At 35.0% G+C, this 22,769-nt stretch overlaps 8 protein-coding genes across 17 annotated transcripts; all 8 read right to left on the bottom strand.

The window, feature by feature from the left end:
* Positions 1-176: 176 nt before the first annotated feature.
* On the bottom strand, positions 177-609 carry LOC128887730 (uncharacterized). Its single transcript, XM_054143932.1, has 2 exons — positions 393-609; positions 177-337 (listed from the first exon to the last, which is right to left on the bottom strand). Exons 1-2 carry the CDS (start codon positions 607-609, stop codon positions 177-179), a joined length of 378 nt encoding a protein of 125 aa, XP_053999907.1.
* On the bottom strand, positions 442-8,094 carry LOC128887462 (spatacsin). 6 transcript variants are annotated; one of them, XM_054143350.1, is made up of 23 exons: positions 7,873-8,094; positions 7,458-7,774; positions 7,217-7,383; positions 5,993-7,153; positions 5,742-5,914; positions 5,387-5,661; positions 5,140-5,310; positions 4,847-5,071; positions 4,575-4,766; positions 4,394-4,513; positions 4,137-4,311; positions 3,820-4,043; positions 3,584-3,744; positions 3,195-3,513; positions 2,952-3,120; positions 2,520-2,876; positions 2,303-2,458; positions 2,077-2,225; positions 1,900-2,007; positions 1,534-1,827; positions 1,140-1,459; positions 835-1,075; positions 442-729 (listed from the first exon to the last, which is right to left on the bottom strand). In XM_054143350.1, exons 2-22 carry the CDS (start codon positions 7,737-7,739, stop codon positions 874-876), a joined length of 5,400 nt encoding a protein of 1,799 aa, XP_053999325.1. In that variant the 5' UTR covers positions 7,740-7,774; positions 7,873-8,094; the 3' UTR covers positions 442-729; positions 835-873. The 6 variants fall into 6 exon arrangements, with proteins under 6 accessions (XP_053999325.1, XP_053999326.1, XP_053999323.1 ...); XM_054143351.1 differs by lacking the exon at positions 442-729 and having other exon boundaries at positions 753-1,075; positions 5,993-6,248; positions 6,369-7,153; XM_054143348.1 differs by lacking the exon at positions 442-729 and having other exon boundaries at positions 753-1,075; positions 7,458-7,782.
* Positions 8,095-8,278: 184 nt separating this feature from the next.
* LOC128887504 (odorant receptor 4-like) lies at positions 8,279-10,198 on the bottom strand. Its single transcript, XM_054143490.1, has 6 exons — positions 9,830-10,198; positions 9,250-9,683; positions 9,095-9,194; positions 8,842-8,952; positions 8,604-8,759; positions 8,279-8,529 (listed from the first exon to the last, which is right to left on the bottom strand). The coding sequence occupies exons 1-6, from the start codon at positions 10,196-10,198 to the stop codon at positions 8,476-8,478; spliced, it is 1,224 nt and encodes a 407-aa protein (XP_053999465.1). The 3' UTR covers positions 8,279-8,475.
* A 623-nt stretch (positions 10,199-10,821) lies between these two features.
* Positions 10,822-12,663, bottom strand: LOC128887497 (odorant receptor 4-like). 3 transcript variants are annotated; one of them, XM_054143478.1, is made up of 6 exons: positions 11,771-12,663; positions 11,595-11,694; positions 11,383-11,493; positions 11,094-11,249; positions 10,976-11,028; positions 10,822-10,902 (listed from the first exon to the last, which is right to left on the bottom strand). In XM_054143478.1, coding segments are annotated over exons 1-6 (1,230 nt in total). In that variant the 5' UTR covers positions 12,580-12,663; the 3' UTR covers positions 10,822-10,901. The 3 variants fall into 3 exon arrangements, with proteins under 3 accessions (XP_053999453.1, XP_053999451.1, XP_053999452.1); XM_054143476.1 differs by having other exon boundaries at positions 10,976-11,249; XM_054143477.1 differs by lacking the exon at positions 10,822-10,902 and having other exon boundaries at positions 10,972-11,028.
* Positions 12,664-13,451: 788 nt separating this feature from the next.
* On the bottom strand, positions 13,452-15,352 carry LOC128887503 (odorant receptor 4-like). Its single transcript, XM_054143489.1, has 6 exons — positions 14,919-15,352; positions 14,339-14,772; positions 14,184-14,283; positions 13,926-14,036; positions 13,694-13,849; positions 13,452-13,619 (listed from the first exon to the last, which is right to left on the bottom strand). Exons 1-6 carry the CDS (start codon positions 15,285-15,287, stop codon positions 13,566-13,568), a joined length of 1,224 nt encoding a protein of 407 aa, XP_053999464.1. The 5' UTR covers positions 15,288-15,352; the 3' UTR covers positions 13,452-13,565.
* A 176-nt stretch (positions 15,353-15,528) lies between these two features.
* On the bottom strand, positions 15,529-17,646 carry LOC128887502 (odorant receptor 67c-like). The gene is made up of 5 exons (XM_054143488.1): positions 16,835-17,646; positions 16,635-16,734; positions 16,440-16,550; positions 16,168-16,323; positions 15,529-16,091 (listed from the first exon to the last, which is right to left on the bottom strand). The coding sequence occupies exons 1-5, from the start codon at positions 17,644-17,646 to the stop codon at positions 16,035-16,037; spliced, it is 1,236 nt and encodes a 411-aa protein (XP_053999463.1). The 3' UTR covers positions 15,529-16,034.
* Positions 17,647-18,096: 450 nt separating this feature from the next.
* On the bottom strand, positions 18,097-19,714 carry LOC128887525 (odorant receptor 4-like). Of its 2 annotated transcripts, XM_054143534.1 has the most exons (6): positions 19,157-19,714; positions 18,976-19,075; positions 18,791-18,901; positions 18,489-18,644; positions 18,367-18,416; positions 18,097-18,296 (listed from the first exon to the last, which is right to left on the bottom strand). In XM_054143534.1, coding segments are annotated over exons 1-6 (855 nt in total). In that variant the 5' UTR covers positions 19,594-19,714; the 3' UTR covers positions 18,097-18,295. The 2 variants fall into 2 exon arrangements, with proteins under 2 accessions (XP_053999509.1, XP_053999508.1); XM_054143533.1 differs by lacking the exons at positions 18,097-18,296; positions 18,367-18,416 and having other exon boundaries at positions 18,529-18,644; positions 18,781-18,901.
* A 612-nt stretch (positions 19,715-20,326) lies between these two features.
* On the bottom strand, positions 20,327-22,477 carry LOC128887501 (odorant receptor 4-like). 2 transcript variants are annotated; one of them, XM_054143486.1, is made up of 7 exons: positions 21,657-22,477; positions 21,481-21,580; positions 21,296-21,406; positions 20,962-21,117; positions 20,836-20,888; positions 20,670-20,771; positions 20,327-20,555 (listed from the first exon to the last, which is right to left on the bottom strand). In XM_054143486.1, coding segments are annotated over exons 1-6 (1,233 nt in total). In that variant the 5' UTR covers positions 22,469-22,477; the 3' UTR covers positions 20,327-20,555; positions 20,670-20,770. The 2 variants fall into 2 exon arrangements, with proteins under 2 accessions (XP_053999461.1, XP_053999460.1); XM_054143485.1 differs by lacking the exons at positions 20,327-20,555; positions 20,670-20,771 and having other exon boundaries at positions 20,832-20,888.
* Between the last annotated feature and the right edge of the window lie 292 nt (positions 22,478-22,769).

The raw sequence follows: 22,769 nt of genomic DNA, 5'->3' as shown, positions 1-22,769 counted from the left end.
CATATAAGATTGGTGTTGAACGGGAGTTTCAAAAAACGAAGATAGTATTAACTTTTACAACATGGGTCTCTAGGCTTCGGTTGGAAGAAGATCGTGTTCAGAATTGTCTCCAAGTGCAGAAAGTATCGCTTCCGTGAACGTACATCAACATATTATAAATACGCAACACTGGTAAGTTATGTGCATGCGTAATTAATATTTAAAAGTCGATCTGTGCTCAAATAATCGAGCTTTGCAATTTCGGATCTCACGCTTTCTTTGTACATTTTCATCGAATCTTGCAATTTGGATATTGTCTCTTTTATTGCATCGTTGGATACTTTGAGTATCTGAAATGCTATAATATAGAAAAAAGTTATCGAATTCTGAAATAATTCTAAAATAATTCGTACCCTGTTGTTTGTTAATCTCTTCTTTCTCGATAGCGTCCGTTAACTTGCGAACGAGTTTTATTAACTTTGTTTGCTTCTTTGATAAGACATTTAATGCTGATATTTTACCAAATTTCCTTTCATATTTCGTTATATACGCGTCTAGTTTTGAAATTGCCGTTTTTTCACGTTGATTGCGTCCAACGGTTTTTTTATTAGACATACTTTCGGACGCCATGATTACCGTTTGAAGTTATGAGTTATACAGAGTTTGAAGCTCGACATTTTTTTTTTTTAAATAAATGAAAATTTATATTTACATGGAAGTAATAGATTTTCATCACGATTTAAAATTTGACTGTAAATAAATTAATGCGTGGAAACAATCTTAATAGAGAATATTTATTTAGTATATAAAAATAATAATAAAAACGTATATTTGTGACAGTTATTTTACACTGACAGTTTATCAGAAGTACATGGTGTTAGGAATGCGAAACATTTAGTTAGTATTATAACCCTTTTTCCATACAGTATCTTTGAGATATGCACCTATCATAGGATTACTGAGCATTGTTTCTACGATATCCTTATATCCTAATTGACTTGCTAGCATGTATTTACATTCCACATCTGATAATTCAGACACTAACATTTTCATATTCTCTGTCATTGTATAAGTAATACTCTTTTCTAATCTATACCTATAAGAGTACAAGTACTTATATATAAAAATGACCTTTAGAATAATTTATTTAAGTAACTTGCCTGCGTGCACAATCTTGTACCAAGCTGGGAGTTAATCGTTTCATAGCCATGAAATCTTTTAAATATTTTTTTTTTCCATTCAATATACAATGATTATATATCAAATTAGCCCAATCTACATGATGATTGTAGGCATGTATAACAATAAGAGCTTGAGAGAAATTTAAAATTTGGCATAATATTCTGTCAATGTCTTCAGACTTTATATTAAGTATGCAGATTACTTGTTGATTAGTAGACACCGTGTTAAGTAGTGAAAGTTGAAGAGCAACTAATTGTGTTTGGTCTGAACATTGACCAGCAAGATTCAATTCATTAGCCTGTGTAAATATGTTCTATTAGTTGATAGGAGGAACTATTTGTTCCTAGATAACATATATAAATTGCACCTTACCTTCAAATAGTATTGGCTTGCATGAGTAAAATTGACTACAGCTGTTTGTAACTGTTTTTGAACATTTTCAGTCTTAAATAATTTCATTTCATGTGGAATATTGCATTGCAATTTTCCTTGATCTTTCATCACATCAGATATTAATGTTTTGATTTCATCCTTTGCTTCATTTTCCCACATAAGTGCAAGTTCATGATACAATTGGAAATGTAATGCCACTAACGTAAAAAGATCCTTATTCTCGGGACAATGTCGTTTTAGAAATTCTAATAGTGCCATTTTGAGACCAGTCACCTGTAATACGTTTCATATTATACTTTACAATATGTATATACTTCTTTAAAACTAATATGTGTCAAAAGAAACCTTATCTAATCCTTTTCCAAGTAAGAATTCAAATTGGTCATTGGTTTTTAATATTTCAAATATATAATTCATTTCTATAAATCGACCAACACCTGTTACAAGTCGAACCTAAAATAATACAATGCATTAATATGTTAATTAAAGTGACTCCACTTACCGTTGCAATATATAACATACCAATAATGCCCATAACTTGAGATTTTGCAACACATTTGCGAGATTTTGACATTTACGCAATATTGCCGCTATACCTTCCATATTACAAGAAGTCGTAAAACAATCGTGAGATCGTATTAATAATTCTACAATTGTCTTTAAAGTTGACACTAAGTAGAGAAAAAAAAATTATGCAAGAAATTCAAATATATTGAGAATGCGAAAAAAATTTTATTTTATGAAATACCATTTTTGTTTTCACCATAGGAATGTCCAAGTAATTTATTTGCTGTTTTTAAAAGTTGCCAACCGAGAAGTGATATATCATCGCATAATTCCATAATTACACGAAAATTTGTATTCAAAGAATATCCCCACAAAGAAATATTATCCTCATATCCGCCTGTAAAATATAAAAATTTAGAATGATCTTATAATGTCTCTATGACTATATTATTATTTACCTTCAATGGCACGTGTAATGTTTGTCATAATATTTTCAGCCAAAAATGTAGCAATAGTATCATTGCTTATTTTGTATGCAACAATTATATCAGTAAAAACTTCAGATTTATTATCTATACTACTTTCTGCAATTTCTTGTAAGAATTGAAAAGGATTGCTCAACAGTAACAAGAAATGATAACTCTTTCCTAAGTGCACTGCCAATTTATAACATAATACAATTCTCAAACATGTCTCTGTTCCATGTTTTAAGTTCTTGAGTAATGTTTGTAAAATTGATAAGCATTCTATTTTCATTTTGTGCATATTTTCGTCTTTCGCTTTGCTTATTTCATGCATGTTGGTTAGAGTGATTACTAAAGTACAAGATTCACAATAAATAAACTGCATGAAATAGTTTATTACAATATAAACGTAAAACAAATAATTACACGAAGATGACGAGGATAATCTTCGTAAACTGCGATTCTTGAAGGCACCGTACATTTGTTGTTTATTTTCATTTATTTCCTTTAAAAAATTTTTTTGTTCAAAAGTTAACTTATTTGGTGTAATTTCACCTTCAGCCAAGCTCAAACACAACATTAAAATTTGTAAATCCTATATACAAGAAAATACTTCAGAAAAAACTGTTTACTCCAGTATCAGTTATTTGTCGAAATAGCCAAACTCACCTTATGTTTGTAATTAAAAATAGTACTAATTCTTAATGCAATGTCTAATTTACCTAAATCAATTAACTTATTAATCAAATTTTCAGCTGCATTCTTTTCATATGGGTAATTCAATGTATAGCTAAATTTCACTCTGTTCAATCCTGATAATAATTCTGTTTTTAATTTATTAAAAATGTAAGGTCCACCATTTAAGTGTATATTTTCGGGACCAGCTAATATACAAGATTTCCACATTGCTACTTCTAATGTATCAATAGTCTCTTGCTCTGTTTCGATATTTTTTAGTTTTTCAAAAGCCAGGTACAATATTTCATATCTGTAACAATATGTATTTGTTGTTTGTTATCTGCTTAAATTTAGAGACTTTATTTAAAAAGAATGCATACCTTTCTTTGTGAGAAACAACTTTTTCAGCATGTTCAACAAAAAATTCTGCAGACTTCTCAGATGGAACATTGTATTTTTCAAAATTCATGGCACATTCATTCCAGAATTCATTTCTAATTTTATCATTTTGTTGCATACAACATTTAAATTGATGCCGATACTAGAAATATTTTCAATGTATTAGTGTTGAGTGAAAATAAAAATGGAGAACAATTAAATTATATCAAGATGATACCTGGGCCAAGATAATGTCAGATGAATTTAATCCTGCTACATTTGACAATTCTAATGCACTGTTATAATTTTTAGTTTTTAATAAATCATTAACACATCTCTGAATTTCAGGATCAAAATTATATAGATTATCTGACATTGTAACAGCTGCAAAGTTTAATGTAACACTAGTTTTCTGAAGTATCTTTGCAATTTGTAAAAGATGTTGAAAATTTGGGACATAAACTGAAATGTACGAAAAAATTGTTTAAAAATTAATGTTTTCTATTACAACGAATTTGTGTTAGTAAAGCATTGACATATGACTGCTCGTTATACCTGGCAAATCTGCGTAAAAATTGCATTTCATTAAAATTTCAAGAAATTTGATTTGCAAATGTGTACTGTTAAGACAATAAGCAAGTGTTGCAATAATACATTTAACAGCAACAATTGCAACCCAATACAAGTTTTCCAAGTATGTGTTATCTGAACAATCCCAATCCATAACTTTCTGAAAAACGCAATACTAGTCTGTTGTTTTATTTATTTTAAACATCGTAGGATTAAGTATTATAGCATAATTTGAAACGTACATTCCGTTTGAGGTTTAAACATTGGGTTTTGAATTCCAACAATTTTTGCTGACAAGTTTTGAAGTTTCCATAATTTGTACATTGTGTGAGGAATTCAAAAAAGGAATTAAAGGGACTTTCCTACAATATAATAATGTCAATGAAATTTCTTGTATTATAAATATGCATAACATATACTTACAGGCATAAAGATTTTGTAAGCTTTATTAAGAGTACTAATATATCCACATGTCACCATTGTGCCTAATAAGTTTAGAACTTGATTGGCTGTCCATACTTGTTGTTCCAGGCATTCTTTATAATCAGAAGTAATACTTTCATTTGCAGCAGATATTACCATCCATGAATAAGAATATGCTGCTATTGCAGATGGCTAAGATAGATTTTTGTCATTAACATTAAGGGGAACACTATATTTTATATAAATAGAAAAAAAACATCATTGCAAAATACCTCATAACAAGTTGCCAAAACTGTGAGAAAAGGTCTTGATGTTAACCGGGATGCATTTATTAGTGCACCAGGTGGATCTGGACTTTGATGACATTTTAAAATAATTAGCCATAAATCATCGTTTGAGGAACAAGTAGTGTCATTTATGTGATATTCGTATACACTACAAGAATCAGACGTGCTTCCTGAATCTGCAGATATTGGAGAACCAGAAATAGGAGACCCCTGTTTCATAATAATGCATTGCAATATTTTATTGTGTTCATTGTGCATATGTAATTTTCATAACTTACACTTTGTTTAACTCCAATCTTGTAATACAGGGACTGCCTAGTATCTCGTGATTTTATTTTTTGATCACCATGAATAGTTGATTGTGACTTTGTAAGTTGTGTATTACTTAACAAAGTTAGCAAGTGCTCTTTGATAATTTCATCTCCAAAATGTTTAGTATTTTCTAATACCTAATGTAATGATAGTAATGTACAATTTCTATTTCGAATTTTCCAATCTCAATGCGTTACTCAAAAATTAAATTACCTGATTTAAAGGATAAGCAAAAATTTGGCAAACTGTAACAAATTGAAACCAATGATTTTGATTTGCTAAAAACTTTAATAAGCTGGTTGGTAAAGAATAATTGTGTGCCTTTGCAAATCGTACAATAAAATCCCATATTTTCAATATGGATACAAATTGCTGACTGTCATCAACTAAATATTCATTAAAATTTTTTTGAAAACTATTTTCCAGATAAGACATTATAGTTTTTATGGCAGTTTCGTCTTTGTATATTACGTTTTCTAATAAATTTCCTGTAAGTTAAAATATGAGTTTAGATATACGGAAAAAAAATTTGGAGTTTCGTACTTGTTGAGAAAACGAAAAAAATTACCAATTAGCACATTGATCTCTTTTTGCACATAATTTGCCGTCGTCACATGGAGTCTTAAAATTTCTGAATTAATACCTAACATCTCAATGAAAGAAACACAGGTACAAAGTATTTCTGGTTTATCTAAATTTCGCAGGGCAAGAATATGCGCATAAAGACCTGCTTTACATTTTCTGAAATCCATATGTTATATGTATACATTAATCATTTTTAAGCATCGATAAAACACATTGTAACATAGTTCTTTTTACCTTCTGGAAGATACAGTTTTAACTAATTTTCCTTGAGAATGCTTTAAGCTAAGTATAGCCATATTTGGACGAGCTTCTTTCAAGTAATATTCATACGTTAATGAGTCTGTATGACCATACTTTTTAACAAGAACTGTACTAGAGAAGTTTGGCATTTGTTCACCATTGAATCGCCATTTAAATAATTGCTTTACAATTAAATTTTTATAACCATCTAATAATTCATACATTGTTACCTCTTTCTTTGGTTTATTTTCTACAATATGTTGAAGAATTGGTACATGTTGTAATATACTTTGAATAATTTGATTTGAAATACTATAATTGTTCAGTTGTAGATCAGTTTCACTCGTGAATATTCTTTTTAATATATTACCTTTTGGAGCAATATCTTTGTTTTGACTAATTGCTATATTTTCTTTAGATAAATATGAAAATATTAATACTAAAACTATCAAATAATTTTGCTTTAAAAATTCATTTATGTCGTCGGAAAGGTAATGAATTGTTTTAAAGATTCCTTCTATTAATATATCTTCAAATTGTTCTTGATTTTCACACATTTGTGTTAGTATATTAAATAAGTCCAAAACTTTAAGTTTATCTTCTTGTGTGTGTTTTTCAGTTAAGCAGTGCACAAGGCACAGTTCCTTATCAATAGTTTGGAAAAATTCAGTGTTATTAATATTGCATGTTTTATGTAAAAATATTGTATTGATTTCTGATAGGGTCATGGCACTGCCATAAATGCGTGCTAACAGTAATTTTATATCTTGTTTTTCTTTTTGTACAAATATTCCATACCTGCATAGATGATTTTTTATTAAATCTTTCACTAGATTGCTTGCATTTGAAGAATCAATTGTATCAATCATATTTGGTAGAATATCCATGGTAGTAATTAATGATTTATATTTTTCATTGATATCATTTGGTTCTCTAATTTTATTACTATTATGATAAGTATCAATCCAAAACTTTATCATTTCAATCTTATTGTTAGACAACAAGTAATCCCATAACACAGTATTAGTTATATTCATTGAAAGATCCTGTTCAGTTATAGAAAAATATAATTCTGTGCATACTGCTTGTTTTACATTTTCTGGCAAGGTTATAATATCTTCTATACAGACTGAAGAACTTAAACCATTCTGTATCCTAAAAAAATAATGCTTACTAATCTTTTATTTTACAAAAATCATCACAAATAAAAAAACTTACATATTTTTTTGTTCATATTGTATAATACTCTTTAATATGTTCCATGAATTTATGTGCTCATTTTCAAAACGTGCAATGCTTATCAGATATTCAGATAAATAATTCCTTAGTATGGAATCCTTGCAATTCATACAAACTTCAAATATGTATTCCACTGGATCCTTTCTCTATAAAGTAACATTTATAACTTCTAATAGTAATAGTAGATGTTACAAAGTAATATAATGTTAATTTAATATACCATATTTTTTAAAATATGAGAAGCTCTAAAAATTTGGTGTTTCATCAGAAGTTCTGTGATCCAAATTTCCACTTCCTTGTTGAAGTAGTCCCGAGCATCTTCCATGGAGCAATTTTGTCTGTAAGCTAAACATTTATGTGCAAGCTTAATATGCGTTCCTTTTGCAGAGGCTTCCCTAATAACTTCTCTGTTTCCTAATAAACGCCAGCCAGACCAAATTGCTGCAGGTTCTCCAGTTAAACATTCTATCGGAATGCCTCCAATTGTTGTTCTTTCTGCCATTTTATTGGTAGTTCTTTACATGTTCTAATGCTCTACTGAAACACTAAATATTATTTAGTATATATAGTTATATAAATATTAATACCGAATTCACATTTTTCATAGACAAAACGTTTAAAAAATATTGATATACCTATTGTCACAAGTATTTCCAATTTTATACTTTTCAATTCTCATAAAAATAATCTTTGCTTTATTACATAGTTGATTGTATTTTAGTATAGTCTTAATTAATAAGAAAGCAGGAACAAATAATATACGATAGTGACGAAGAAAGATCTCATATCTGATACCGCATACATAAACATGTACGACACATGAGAGTGCATCATTTAAAGATCGTATACAACGCATATAAACGTTACATTACATTCATTTTGACGTTTCAATTAGTCATTGATGACTCAGTTGTAAGATCTGGAATCCAGATTGCGTATCACATTCTGGAGATATTTATTTATAGGGAGTTTCATTATTTTACGAGTATAGTAAGATAGTTGCTATTCTTAACGGATGGCGGAGCTAGTTGTACGTTGTACATAAGTTTTAATTTAGAACGTACAACGTACAATTAGCTCTGTAAACAGCAATTATTTTGCTATATTTGTAAAATAATGAAATTTTTTATAAATACACATCTCCAGAATGTGACATGAACAAGAGAGTGAATTGTGTAAATTCTTTTACTTTTTATTCTACAAGTTAGTATTATAATAGTGGAAAAATTAATGAATTATCAAACAACGGCTGTTCGGAGGATACTTAAGTACGCCAATGATGTTTTAAGAATCTGCAAAGACGCGATACTTTTATTATCTGTTTTAATTGATATTATTGTACATAGTAATTGTTGTAACAACTCACACTTCCAAAGGTAGATAAATTTAAATCAACTATCCCTCCGGCAGTAATTTTTGCAGGATTATTCGATATAGCGATGATTAAGACGAGGCCACGCACTGTTTTAGTAGGCAAGTTGTACCAATCCATCGTAAAACACGATATTCCGACGCTACTACTCTAAAGTATATAAAAACGATCACTATATCGCATAATGAAATGAAATTGATTGAAAAATAATTATGCACCGAAGTATATCTACCTTCTCAATGAGGAGGTCACCAATGTAACAAAGTATAAATACGTTAAACGTCAGAGATATCAGTAACAAGATATACGTTGTTACAGTAATTGTGTTGCCCTGTTCCCATGCCTGTTATAAATGTTTAACCTGCCATGAGCTTTCGCGAAATTAACGAAATCATGTAAATAATGAAATCATACAAAGATATTTCACGAGTGCTGTAATGAAAAGTAGATCAAATTTATTGTTAAAATCATGATAGTTGGCGCACCCTTATCAAAAAATATTCGAGCAGGCATATCATAATAGTGGAATCAACGAATTCCATTAAGCACACTTCTTGCAGAATTGTCTCTACCATTGCTGAAAATCTGCAATGTGGTACGATGTACTTTCATTGCTAATGAAAATTTCTATAAATCGTACCTCAATGTTCGTAGATGGTGTTCGACAATTTCTATTAATCGTCCGTTTGGATTGGAATTTTGTTTACGATCGACGAGATTGTTCAGTCGTGATATGACGATGTCGATCTGTCCACAGATGTGGGTTACGAAAAGCGCGGCTAATCCACATGTACTAGACACTACAGAATAAATCACATATCCGCACATGCAGTGCACGATGTACACTAATTGATAAACCGGACTTCTTTGCGCGTCATACAAAGCACTGTAAATGGGATACACTAGTGGCTTGATCGTGCGATTGTGTTCATCAATGAACGTGCCGACCGCGTATTGCGTGATCGTATGAAAGATACCTCCACTGGTATACATGAATACAAGGCAGATTATCGTCAGATTTCTACCCATTTTACTATATTCCAACATTAATTTTCGTTCTTCGCACAATTCCACCTGTCAAATTGTGTTCGGTTTTTGTGATTTATCAGAGGATTAGAGTATGACAATATTTTAATAAGTAATCAAACGTCCCTACAATCGTCAGTTCCACTTTCGCTTTGCGAACATTCACAAAAATTTTAATTAACGAATTTACTGACCTGTTTCCAATTAGTTTGTATTTGTTCGATACAACACTCAATTATCGGCCTACGCGCTGTGAGAACCCAGTACTTTAACAATGACACTAAACAGAAACTCAGCCAACCAAGTAATTGCAACCGCATCACCGTTTCCCGTAGCTCGTACACTAGATGAAGGATAAACGGTATTATGGCGAAGAGCAATACCAAATTGCATAGTACTTTCATGACAGTCGGTAGAAAGCGTCCGGTTCCTTTCAGCACAGCTGGCCAAATACCGAGCGAGTTCATAATCCATCTGATATGCTTTAAGACGAAAGCGATATCTCTTTCGGAATACGAATTGCGCGGTTTAGGTGCATTCTGATCTTGAACTAAGGATCTCATGCTCGCTGGGATGTATAGCTCGTAAACGACTGTTTACAAGTGTCTATCAGAATCGATTGCGGAGTTGGAGACCGTGCACTGGTGCAACGCTGTTGTGTGGGTGCATCTTTGTAAACGCAATTTGAAATCGATTATTACTTGTTAGAGAAGCGACAGTATGGAATGACAGAGAAACCTGTCTTTCTATAGAGCCGTGCACCGAAGTCGCAGACTTCGTAAAAATTACGTAGATCGAAGGGGTAGCATTATGCACACGAGAACGACGATCAAGTGTTCTTAGTTTAAGGGAAGCATACGGTTTCTACATATTTTCGGTTAGAAGGTAATCAATTTAATTGCTATTATTTGGAAATATTTACGATGTAAGTACATGTGCACATCGCAGAATTTATATTTCTAGATTAATATTAATGATATGTAACCGTGCAGACCTATGTAACAAAATATGAAGATATTAAAAGAAAAGGACATTAGCACTTGTGTCGCAAATGTAAACAAAACACTGTATCATTTCGTAACCACATGCTCATATGATTAATGTGGTTGGTCCGTTTCGAGCAATAAGATACGAATAAAAGTAAACATTGAAAACGATTTATTTAATATAAATTTCTTTAGCTACTAACAAAAATATTCTCTGTCTGTCATCTTTGAATCTAGAAAATCTCGTATACCACTTTTACGAATGGGTCAGCGTAGAAAATCTGTAAAACATTTTTTGTGATTCTACAGGCACAAGTGTATCATGGTAATAGTAACAAATGAAAGTATGTTTACCAATTAGTTACCGTCCGCAGTAAGTTCAAGTAAATCACCGATGATTTTATCACCTGAAAAACATTACAACTTCACTGTCGAGCGACGTACATTTATTATTTTCGAATACGTCACCTACAGTGGTGAACGTATTCAGAGACAGATCCACTATTTTCCCGGCTGTAAGTTTAGGCGGATAAAGCGATATAGCATTCACTAGAATAAGACCGGAAGCTTTCTTTGCTGGTAAATCGTACCATTCGATATCGTAGGCAGCTGGACCTATTTGGCTACACTGATGGAATGACGAGGTGTCTATTATAACAGTCATCAACTTTAAGCGAATTCGAAGAAAATTTTATGTTAAAAATGTATAGAAGGAATACATGCATTTAACAAAAGTTGAATGCAACTTCTTTGTACATTACCTCTTCGGATAGAACTTCGCCGATGTAACAAAATATCAATATATTGAAAGTGAATGAGACGAGTAAAATAAAGTACGTCAATATTGCAACCACGTCGCTATTTTCCCATTCCTAGAAAAAGGCGACGAAGATAAATACTCTTCCAAATTAATGAGAAAATCGACGCTTTAAAAGTCTAATTTAAGAAGATTTTGGTTGATGTAATTCTTTACCACTAAGCAATAGTATTCGAGCAAACATATAATTAGCGTAGACTCCACGATTTCCATAAAACATATTTCACGGAGCGCTTCTTCAGTGTTTTTAGAAAGGCTGAAATATTTTCACGTTTCATACGATATAAACAAAAATTAGCTTGTCGAAGCTTGAAATCAATATGACCTCTTACCTCAAAATCTCGACATGATCTCGTATAATGTCGGCTAAAGGGTCGTGACGGTTATCTTTCTTCTGTTCACTTTTAATCAAGTTGTCCAGACGAGATATCTGTATACGAATTTGTCCGCAGATATGCGTAACACAAATTGCGGCCAAGCTGTACGCAGCCGTTGTAACACTGTACATGACCATGGCGGATAAACAGTGAATGGAGAACACGATCTCGTAGGATGGGCTGGACTGAGTGTCGAACAACGCGTCGTAGCCAGGATAAGTCAACGGCTTTACGGTGGAGTTGATCCTGTCTTTGGATAAGAATTGCATCACGGTGTGATAGGACATACCGCCGCTATAAAGAAAAATGGCGCACAAGGCGATGAGATTCCGACTGATGGATGCGTACTTTAACATAATGGTGCGATCATTGGGGTTGTTCACCATCCTCCAGTCCTTTTCCACGTGTGCGATGCAACGTCCGAAGACTGCACCTTTCAGACTGAGGTAACAGTATTTAATCGCGGACGACAGGCAGAAGCCGACTGGACCGAGCAACTTTACTTTCGTCTGTATGTTTTTCTCCACGAAGAAGATGTAGTGACCGGACGGTACGATGATGAAGAACAATGAGCAAAAACATGTTATTAGTAAAACGACAGAAGTAACTTTCTCTAGTTTGCTGGTACGGTTGTAAATTAGCGACCACATGCCAATAGGTTTCAGGACCCACTGGCACATTTCCAAGGTGTACTTTATGTCGCTTTTGAAATGGAAGTTCTTCAGTTTGCCGACGACGACTCGGTTGTACGATCGATCATGCATGGTGATGCCTCAGCTGCACACTTTTGACTGAACGTCGCGGTAGCAAATTGCAGGATACCATTGTTACAACGCAAGCGCGTAAACCTTTTTTCTCGCCAACTGCACGCTGTACGTGAGTTCGGAACGATACAAGGGGAAAAAATTGTCGATAACCGTACGCGATTTTTTGTAAATTGTATACTACTCGAGCAGTTCCGAGCTGTGGGTGAAAGGGGAGGATCAGTACATAGACCACCGATACTTCTTGCCATCGAACGATCTGATAAGTAAACTGTACTGTAACATTCTATACATACATTGTACATTTTATTATACTTTTTGTAAGTTTAATATTACCAAATACCGTACGACATGCATGTGAAACATATTTGAGATACGACGGTAGGCAAGATTAAAAAATTTATTTTCTTTCTCATTCATAATTATGTTTAATCTGTCAATGGCTCAAAATGTACCAGTACAACCAAAACGAGTTTGATATACCTACTGAACGGTACATTAGTGTTTTTTACATATTTTTATAAATGATCGGTATAGTCTAAAATCAGTAGTTCAACAACGATCATCGTGATCGACGAAACCGCCGTTTTGGAGGGCGACTTTAATGCCCGCACTGTTCGGAACGAACGATCCTTCGAACAGTCTTCCGTCGCGAGTAATAGCGAGCTAATGACTGCAAACTTGTACTAAGATCTTTAGATACAACGATTTTGTCATCACAAGTCTATTAAATTATTTTCAGAATACCTATTAGTAACTGAAAATTGGATAAAGAGTAATTAAATTAGTTATTTTAGAACTTACGTACAACGAACAACTAGCTCCGACATCCGTTAAAAACAGCAACTATTTTACTATACTTGTAAAATAATGAAATTCCTCATAAATACACATTTTTAGAATGTGCATGGGAGAGTGTTGGTCTAAATTCTTTTACTTTCTATTCTGCAAATTAGTATTAAAATAGTGGAAAAATTAATGAATTATCAAACAACGGCTGTTCGGAGGATACTTAAGTACGCCAATGATGTTTTAAGAATCTGCAAAGACGCGATACTTTTATTATCTGTTTTAATTGATATTATTGTACATAGTAATTGTTGTAACAACTCACACTTCCAAAGGTAGATAAATTTAAATCAACTATCCCTCCGGCAGTAATTTTTGTTGGATTATTCGATATAGCGATGATTAAGATGAGGCCACGCACCGTGTTAGTAGGCAAGTTGTACCAATCCATAGTAAAACACGATATTCCGACGCTACTACTCTAAAGTATATAAAAACGATCACTATATCGCATAATGAAATGAAATTAATTGAAAAATAATTATGCACCGAAGTACCTTCTCAATGAGGAGGTCACCAATGTAACAAAGTATAAATACGTTAAACGTCAGAGATATCAGTAACAAGGTATACGTTGTTATATTAACCGTGTTGTCCTGCTCCCATGCCTGTTATAAATGTTTAACCTGCCATGAGCTTTCGCCAAATTAATGAAATCATGTAAATAATGAAATCATATAAAGATATTTCACGAGTGCTTTAATGAAAAGTAGATCAAAGTCTATTCTTAAAATCATGGTATGTAGTTAGCGCACCGTTATTATGTAATATTCGAGCAGGCATATAAAAATAGTAGAACCAACGAATTCCATTAAGCACACTTCTTGCAGAATTGTCTCTACCATTGCTGAAAATCTGCAATGTGGTACGATGTACTTTCATTGCTAATGAAAATTTCTATAAATCGTACCTCAATGTTCGTAGATGGTGTTCGACAATTTCTATTAATCGTCCGTTTGGATTGGAATTTTGTTTACGGTCGACGAGATTGTTCAATCGTGATATGACGATGTCGATCTGTCCACAGATGTGGGTTACGAAAAGCGCGGCTAATCCGCAAGCACCAGCCGTCACAGAATAAATCACATATCCGCACATGCAGTGCACGATGTACACTAATTGATAAACCGGACTTCTTTGCGCGTCATATAAAGCACTGTAAATGGGATACACTAGTGGCTTGATCGTGCGATTGTGTTCATCAATGAACGTGCCGATCGCGTATTGTGTGATCGTATGAAAGATACTTCCACCGGTATACATGAATACAAGGCAAATTATCGTCAGATTTCTACCTATTTTACCGTATGCCATCATCAATTTTCGATCTTCGCCCAATTCCACCTGTCACATTGTGTTCGGTTTTTGTGATTTATCAGAGGATTAGAGTATGACAATATTTTAATAAGTAATCAAACGTCCCTACAATCGTCAGTTCCACTTTCGCTTCGCGAACATTCACAAAAATTTTAATTAACGAATTTACTAACCTGTTTCCAATTAGTTTGTATGTGTTCGATGCAACTCTCGAGTCTCGGTCTACGGACTGCGAGTGCCCAGTACTTAAAAAATGACAATATACAGAAGCCCAGCAACCCAACAAATTGCAATCGTATCGCTGCATCCTTTAGCTCGTACACTACGTGGAAGAAGAACGGTATTATGGCGAAGAGAAGTACCAAATTGCATAGTACTTTCATGACAGTCGGTAGAAAGCGTCCGGCTCCTTTTTGCACAGCTGGCCACATGCCGAGCGAGTTCATAATCCATCTGATATGCTTTAAAACGAAAGCGATATCTCTTTCGTAATACGAATTGCGCGGTTTAGGTGCATTCTGATCTTGAACTAAGGATCTCATGCTCGCTGGGATGTATAGCTCGTAAACGACTGTTTACAAGTGTCTATCAGAATCGATTGCGGAGTTGGCGAGCGTGTGCTGGTGCAACGCTGTTGTGTGGGTGCATCTTTGTGAACGCAATTTGAAATCGATTATTACTTGTTAGAGAAGCAACAGTTTGGAATGACAGAGAAACCTGTCTTTTTATAGAGCCTCGTACCGAACTCGCAGTACAGTGGAATAGATTGAAGGGGTAGCATTGTGCAGACGAGAACGACGATCAAGTGTTTTTAGTTTTAGGGAAGCATACGGTTTGTACGTATTCTTGTTCAGAAGGTAATCAATTTAATTATTATTATTCGGAAATATTTATGAAGTAAGTACACGCGCGTATCGCAGAATTTGCATCGGTAGATTAATATTGATGTTATTTGTATCAGTAAATCACAAGAAATTGTTTCGTGTATAATATTATTGTCCATTTTGTTCTTCTATAAATACACGCATACACAGACCAAGCGTCAGTCAAACATCCTGTCACGGCTTTTAGGTGATTGGATTCGAAACGAATCATGCTGTATTTTATGTAGTTGTGTAAAGTGAATTTACTAAAATGCAAGCGTTTGGAATAGTTCGGTGCATTCTTGAAATATCAAGTCTCGTGATTGGTAAATGTGCAAAATCAGTGGTAATTAACAAAATTAGGATGAGAATAAAATATCAAAGAGATTTAACGCAATTTATCATTTCTGACGAAAGAAAGATTCTTTACCAATCGGCAATTGTACGAAGCAAATTCAAATAAACTACCGACGTCTGCATCACCTGTAAATTGTTAAATTTTAAATGCTCAATTATTTTTCTTAAGCTCGATTAAACTACATTGGAAAAAAGTACCTACTTTGACGAAAGTATTCAGAGATAATTCGAATATTTTCCCTGCCGTTAGTTTAGGTGGATACTGCGACATAACACTTAGAAAAATAAGATCGCTAGCTTCCTTTGGCGGTAAAGTGTACCATTCGATTTCATAAGCAGCTGGACCGATTTGAGTACACTAATAAAAAATTACCTTGTATTATAGCAGCGATTAGTATAAAATATCTGTTGAGTCTTTCAGAATTCTGAGCGTAATTAAAAAACGTAAATTGAATGCAATACGTTTATAAATACCTCTTCGGACATGACTTGACCTATGTAACAAAATATCAAGATATTAAAAGTAAAGGAGGTCAGCAATATGAAATACATTAATATTGATATCACGTCGCTGTTTTCCCATTCCTAGAAGTACGGTAACATAGATAAGAACCTCCTGTAATTATGAAAATTTAAAATATCGAGATATTAATCGAGATAATTTTTTACCATCAAGCAATAGCATTCTAGTAAACATATAATTAACGTAGACTCTACGATTTCCGTCAGGCATATTTCACGCAAAGCTTCCTCGACGTCCCTAGAAAACCTGAAACGTTCATTAAAAGCGTTTCTGTGATGTTCACTTGTGTCGCAAATGTAAAAAGAAATTAACAAGACTCGTCAGTCGCGCAAGCCCCGGCTGTTACCTCAATGCGTTGACGTGATCTCGAACAATGACGGCCAAAAAGTCATGACGAGAACCTTCCTTTTCATTTCGTCGAACTAAGTTCTTCAATCGTTCTGTCTGGATCTGAATTTGTCCGCAGATATGTGTCACAAAGATTACAGCCAAACTGTACGCAGCTGTTGTAACGCTATACTTGATAAGGCCGGAAATCCAATGAATGGAATATATAATCTCGTAAGTTGGACTCGACTGCGTATCAAGGAAAGTATCGTAGCCAGGATACATCAGGGGCTTCATCGTGCGATTTCCTACAACGCGTCCTTTGGACAAGAACGACATCACCGTTTGATAGGATATACCGCCCGTGTAAATGAAAATTGCGCATAAAGCGATTAGATGTCTGCTAATAGATGATTGTTTTAACATGATGTTGCGATGGATGGGGTTGTCTACAACTTGCCAGTCTCTCTCTACATGGTCGATACAACGCCCGAAAACCGTTCCTTTCAGAACAAGATAACTGTATTTAAACGTGGACGACATGCAAAAGCCAACAGGTCCGAGCAGCTTCACTCTTCTGTACAGATTTTTCTCTTGGAAAATGATGTAACAACTGGGAGGTATGAGAGAGAACAGCAAATCGAAGAACCACGTTGCAAGTAATATGGTTGAAATGACTTTTTCCTGTTTCCTGGTACGATCAGAAACGAGCGGCCAAAGTCCGAGACATTTCAGAGCCCATCGGCACATCTTTAGAGCATAATCTATATCATGCTCGTAATTGAAGTTTTTCAGGACGATAGGAACCGTATTACACGATCGATCACCCATGTTGACAACCCCGACGCGCACCGTCGACTGATCGCCACGACATAAACTCGCAGTGCATTGTAGTTATAACGCAAGCCTGTGGATGCGATTACATATGCACCGCGAAATGCACACGAGCTGGAGACGACACAGGGGTGAGCGATTTTTTGTACAATGAGTATACAATGAGTACATGGATTCGATCGAATCAAGAAGGTAGACCAACTTCGGAATCATTGCAAATATATTGTCACTTGTGTACAACCAGACTTGGCCTAAACCGTATTTATGACACTTCTGCCGCAGAAATAAATTTGTGTGAATAATAGAATTGTTTATACGTAGAATTGTTTTGTGTCGCGTAGCCGAAACTAGAACTATCGTTAACTGTAGTGTCCACAGTGAGATTAATTTTTCAGTTTGGACATCGTTCAATAAAATTCGGTACGTAAAAGTGTACGCTTGCATCAATACCATTGTTCTCTTGGTCACTCGGCACATCTCCAAAAACAAAGTATAAAATATGCAAGGTAATAGTTTCATTTATTGTAAATTTCATCAGTCTCTGATCACACTGGCTGACAGATATTACTTATCATTGTGAAATTCAGCGTTAGCTCTTGCAGGTATCCAGCAGTAATTACGTCCCACGAATCAGGATAACTGAGAATCTGCAAAAGGTTCAAGCTTATCGCACAGTGACAATTGCAATCGATATAACAATAATCAAACATTTTTTACCAATCGACTCTACGAAGTAAATTCAAATAAACTATCGAAGACTGCAATATCTGAAAAACAGTCCAAAGGTCTCAATCATCGTCTTCAAGACGAATGAAATTACTTCGGACGGAAGCACTTACATTGCCAAAGGTATTCAGGGATAATACGATTATTTTTCCGCCTGTAAGTTTTGGTGGGTAGAGTGATACCGCGTTCACGAGAATAAGATTACAAGCTTCCTTTGGCGGTAAACTGTACCAGTTGATTCTGTAAGAGGCTGGACCAACTTGGCTACACTGATGTAAGATTAATATATGTATATATAAAAAATGTTTAAAGATATTTCGAAGCAAAAAGTATACAGAGACCATCGTTGTAGAGACGCTAAGGATGAGTAGATCGAGTAAATAGCATAAAATAATCCCGGTATACCTGTAAATACCTGGTCGGAAAGAATTTCTCCTATGTAGCAAAATATATACGTGTTGAAAGTGAAGGAAACTAGATAAATGGAGTATGTTGATATCGCAACAGCGTCACTATTCTCCCACTCCTGTAAATACGATGACATCGAAAAGAAACTTCGTACGACTAAGAAGAATTCGAAATGTCTAATATATTGTTTACCTTCAACAAGTAGTATTCAAGCAAACACATAATTAACGTCGACTCCGCGATCTGAGTTAAACATATTTCGCGCAAAGCTTTTTCAACGTCCTTAGAAAATCTGAAACGTAAACGTCTCCCGCTTTTCTAACACTCTTTTCGAACAATCTAACAGCATACGTAAGAAGAAAGAGACACTTACCGTAAGATCTCTGCGTGATCTCGAATAACGATGTCTAGTGGTTTATGACAAGGGTCCACTTTACCCTTCCTCTGAGAAAAATCTTCCAAACGTGCGATTTGTATCTGGATTTGACCGCAGATATGCGTTACAAAAATCACAGCCAAACTGAACGCAGCTATCGTAATGCTGTACCTTAGAAAGCCGGCGATACACTGAAAGCCGTATATGATCTCGTAGTTTGGACTAGACTGAGTGTCGAAGAATGCATCGTAACCAGGCATAATTAACGGTCTCACAGTGTGATTTCGTTTCAAGGGCTTTTTGGAGAAAACCGGCACTATCGTGTGATACGCTAATCCAGCAGCATAAAGGAACATTGCGCACAACATGCTGAGATTTCTGCTGGTGGAAGCGTTTCTTAACATAATGGCACGGTGAGTTGGATTCTGGACCATCTTCCAATTTTTCTCAATGTGGACGATGCAACGTCCGAAAATTGTCCTCTTCAGAATGAGATAACAGTACTTGATCGTAGACGATATGGTAAAACCAACCGGACCGAGCAGCTTTACTTTCCTGTACAGGCTCTTCTCTTCGAGAAGGATGTAGCGACCAGGAGGAATGAGAGAGAAGACCAAATAGGATAACCACGTTACGAGTAATACGGTTGAAACAACTTTTTCCAGCTTGCTGGTACGAGCGTATACCAGTGGCCAAATCCCAGTCAGCTTCAAAATCCATCGACATTTTTCTACGGTATAATTTATATCATTTTCATAATTAGGATTATTTACGCGTTCGACGACTTCATCGCGCGATCGATCGTGCATGTTGACAACTTCGATACGCCCTCTCGACTGAATGGCACGACATGAAGTTGTAGTGCTTTGTAGTTAGAACGCAAGCGTGTGGATGGGATTACATATTCACCGCGGAATGCACACGAGTTGGGGGCATCAAGCAGTCGTGGATAATTGCGTGTAATGTTTTTGTGTAGCGTGTAGTTATAGCTCTGATCGAATGACGAGGGTGGATCTAACCCAGACCTCGGAATCGATGCAATGAGATTGCCATTCATCCGTTTGATTGTTTCGTTGTGTACGAGTAGGATTAGATTGAACTGCCTCGATAGTACTACACGTACTTCACAGTTCATACGAAGAACTGACTTTGTGTAAATGATTTAATTGTCTACGGATTATATGTTATTTAGTATACACAACCTAAACGAAGTCAAATGCAGTTCTTCTAGGAAGCACTGAAAGATAAGAATTGATGTGTGAGGAAGGGGGGCAATTTACGTCGTATATTTCTATCAGAGGATGAATCGGCAAGTATATTTAACAATTTTTCTTGTAACACATAGTTTACAAGCTGGGATCGTCAGATGCCTCGTCCAGTATATTGACATTCGTTTCTAGAAATAAAATACAACTATACATAATAGACAGAGTACGAAACATACAAGAAAAAGATTCTTTTTTAATATAAACTTCACTAATTTTTGATGATATTGGTTAAGAAACATTACCTGTCGTAACAAGATTCAGCATCGTATGAATTTGAGTAAATAATCCAAGTCTTGTAGGGACTCGGTACTACTTATGTGCCTCGCACGAAGACAATAAAGCATCTGTAAAGTTATTAATCGGATTGCAATTGCATCAGGATAAAAATACATATGAAATATACGTTACCAATCAGCAACAGTCCGAAGTAAATTCAAATAAACTATCGAAGTTTGCAATACCTGGAAAATAGTCTTAAAGAGTTTGATCCGTTTTGTCAGAATTAGTGGAATTACTTAAATGGATAGTACATACAGTGCCGAAGGTGTACAGCGATAACTCAATTATTTTTCCAGCCGTTAGCTTTGATGGATAGAGAGCTACGGTATTCACGAGAATCAGGTTACATGCTTTTTTAGGGGGCAAGTTGTACCAGTCGATTTCGTAAGAAGCTGGCCCCATTTGACTACACTGATGAATAATAATTACATTGTACAGACACGATCAGATTACATGCCAAAATAAGAAGGAAGTTAATAATTAAACGCTAAAGACAGTCCGTGGACATCAGCTGACTCTGTGAATTTATTTCTGAAATATTTTCTATAAGTACGTATATTTTTAAAAAAAGAAACACGTTTGTAAATACCTGGTCAGAGAGAATTTCTCCTATGTAGCAAAATATCAATATGTTAAAGGTGAACGAAATTAGATAAATGACATAGGTTGATATCGCAACAGCGTCACTATTCTCCCACTCCTGTAAATACAATGACATCGAAAAGAAACTTCGTACGACTAAGAAGAATTCGAAATGTCTAATATATTGTTTACCTTCAACAAGTAGTACTCAAGCAAACACATAATTAACGTCGACTCCGCGATCTGAGTTAAACATATTTCGCGCAAAGCTTCCTCAACGTCCTTAGAAAATCTGAAACATAAACATATCCCACTTTTCTAACACTCGAACATTTTACTTGCATACGTAAGAGAAAAATCACGCTTACCTTAAGATTACTGCGTGATCTCGAATAATGATGTCCAGCGATTTATAAGAAGGATCTATTTTTTCCTTTCTTTGAGCAAACTCTTCCAATCGCGCGATTTGTATCTGGATTTGGCCGCAGATATGCGTTACAAAAATCACGGCCAAGCTGAACGCGCCTACCGTAATGCTGTACCTCATGATGCCGTAAATACACTGAATGGCATATATGATTTCGTAGTTCGGACTAGACTGAGTGTCGAAGAATGCATCGTAACCAGGATAAATCAACGGCCTGACAGTTTGGTTCCCTTTCACCCGTCCTTTGGACAAGAACGGCATCACAGTGTAAAACGCCAATCCCGCGGAGTACATAAAAACGGCGCACAATGTGCTGAGACTTCTACTGATAGAAACATTCCTCAACATGATGGCACGGTGAATTGGATTCTGGACCATTTTCCAATCTTTCTCGATGTGGACGATGCAATTCTCGAAAGTCCTACCCTTCAGAATTAGGTAACAGTATTTGATCGTGGACGATAGACTGAAGCTCGTTGGACCGAGCAATTTTAGTCTTATATAGAGAGTTTTCTCTTCGAAAAGGATATACCGACTAGGAGGTAAGAGCGCAAACAACAAATTTGTGAACCACGTTACAAATAATATGGTTAAAACGACTTTTTCCAGTTTGCTGATACGACTGTAAACGAATGGCCAAACGCCAATGGGCTTCAAAAACCACCGACACATTTCTGTAGTATAATTTATATCTTTCTCGTAATTAGGATTTTCCACGAGTTCGACAGCTGCATCGCGCGATCGATCACGCATGTTGACAATCCCGAGGCACGTCGTCGACTGATCGACACGGCATAAACTTGCAGTGCATTGTAGTTATAACGCAAGCCTGTGGATGCGATTACATATGCATCGCGAAATACACACGAGTTGGGGGCGACACAGGGGTGAGCGATTCTTTTTTGCGCAATGACTATACAGGGGCTCTATTGAATCAGGAGGGTAGACCAACTTTAGAATAAATGCAAAGTAATTGTCAGTCTATGGATTCGAATGAACCAGGAGGGTAGATCAACTTCAGAATAAATGCAAAGAGATATTGTCACTCGTGTAC

The sequence above is a fragment of the Hylaeus anthracinus genome, unplaced genomic scaffold, assembly GCF_026225885.1.
Source record: "Hylaeus anthracinus isolate JK02 unplaced genomic scaffold, UHH_iyHylAnth1.0_haploid 11989, whole genome shotgun sequence".
Taxonomy (NCBI): Eukaryota; Metazoa; Arthropoda; class Insecta; order Hymenoptera; family Colletidae; genus Hylaeus; species Hylaeus anthracinus.
The sequence above is the reverse complement of the archived record's forward strand: the minus strand, read 5'-3'. Positions and strand labels throughout refer to the sequence as shown.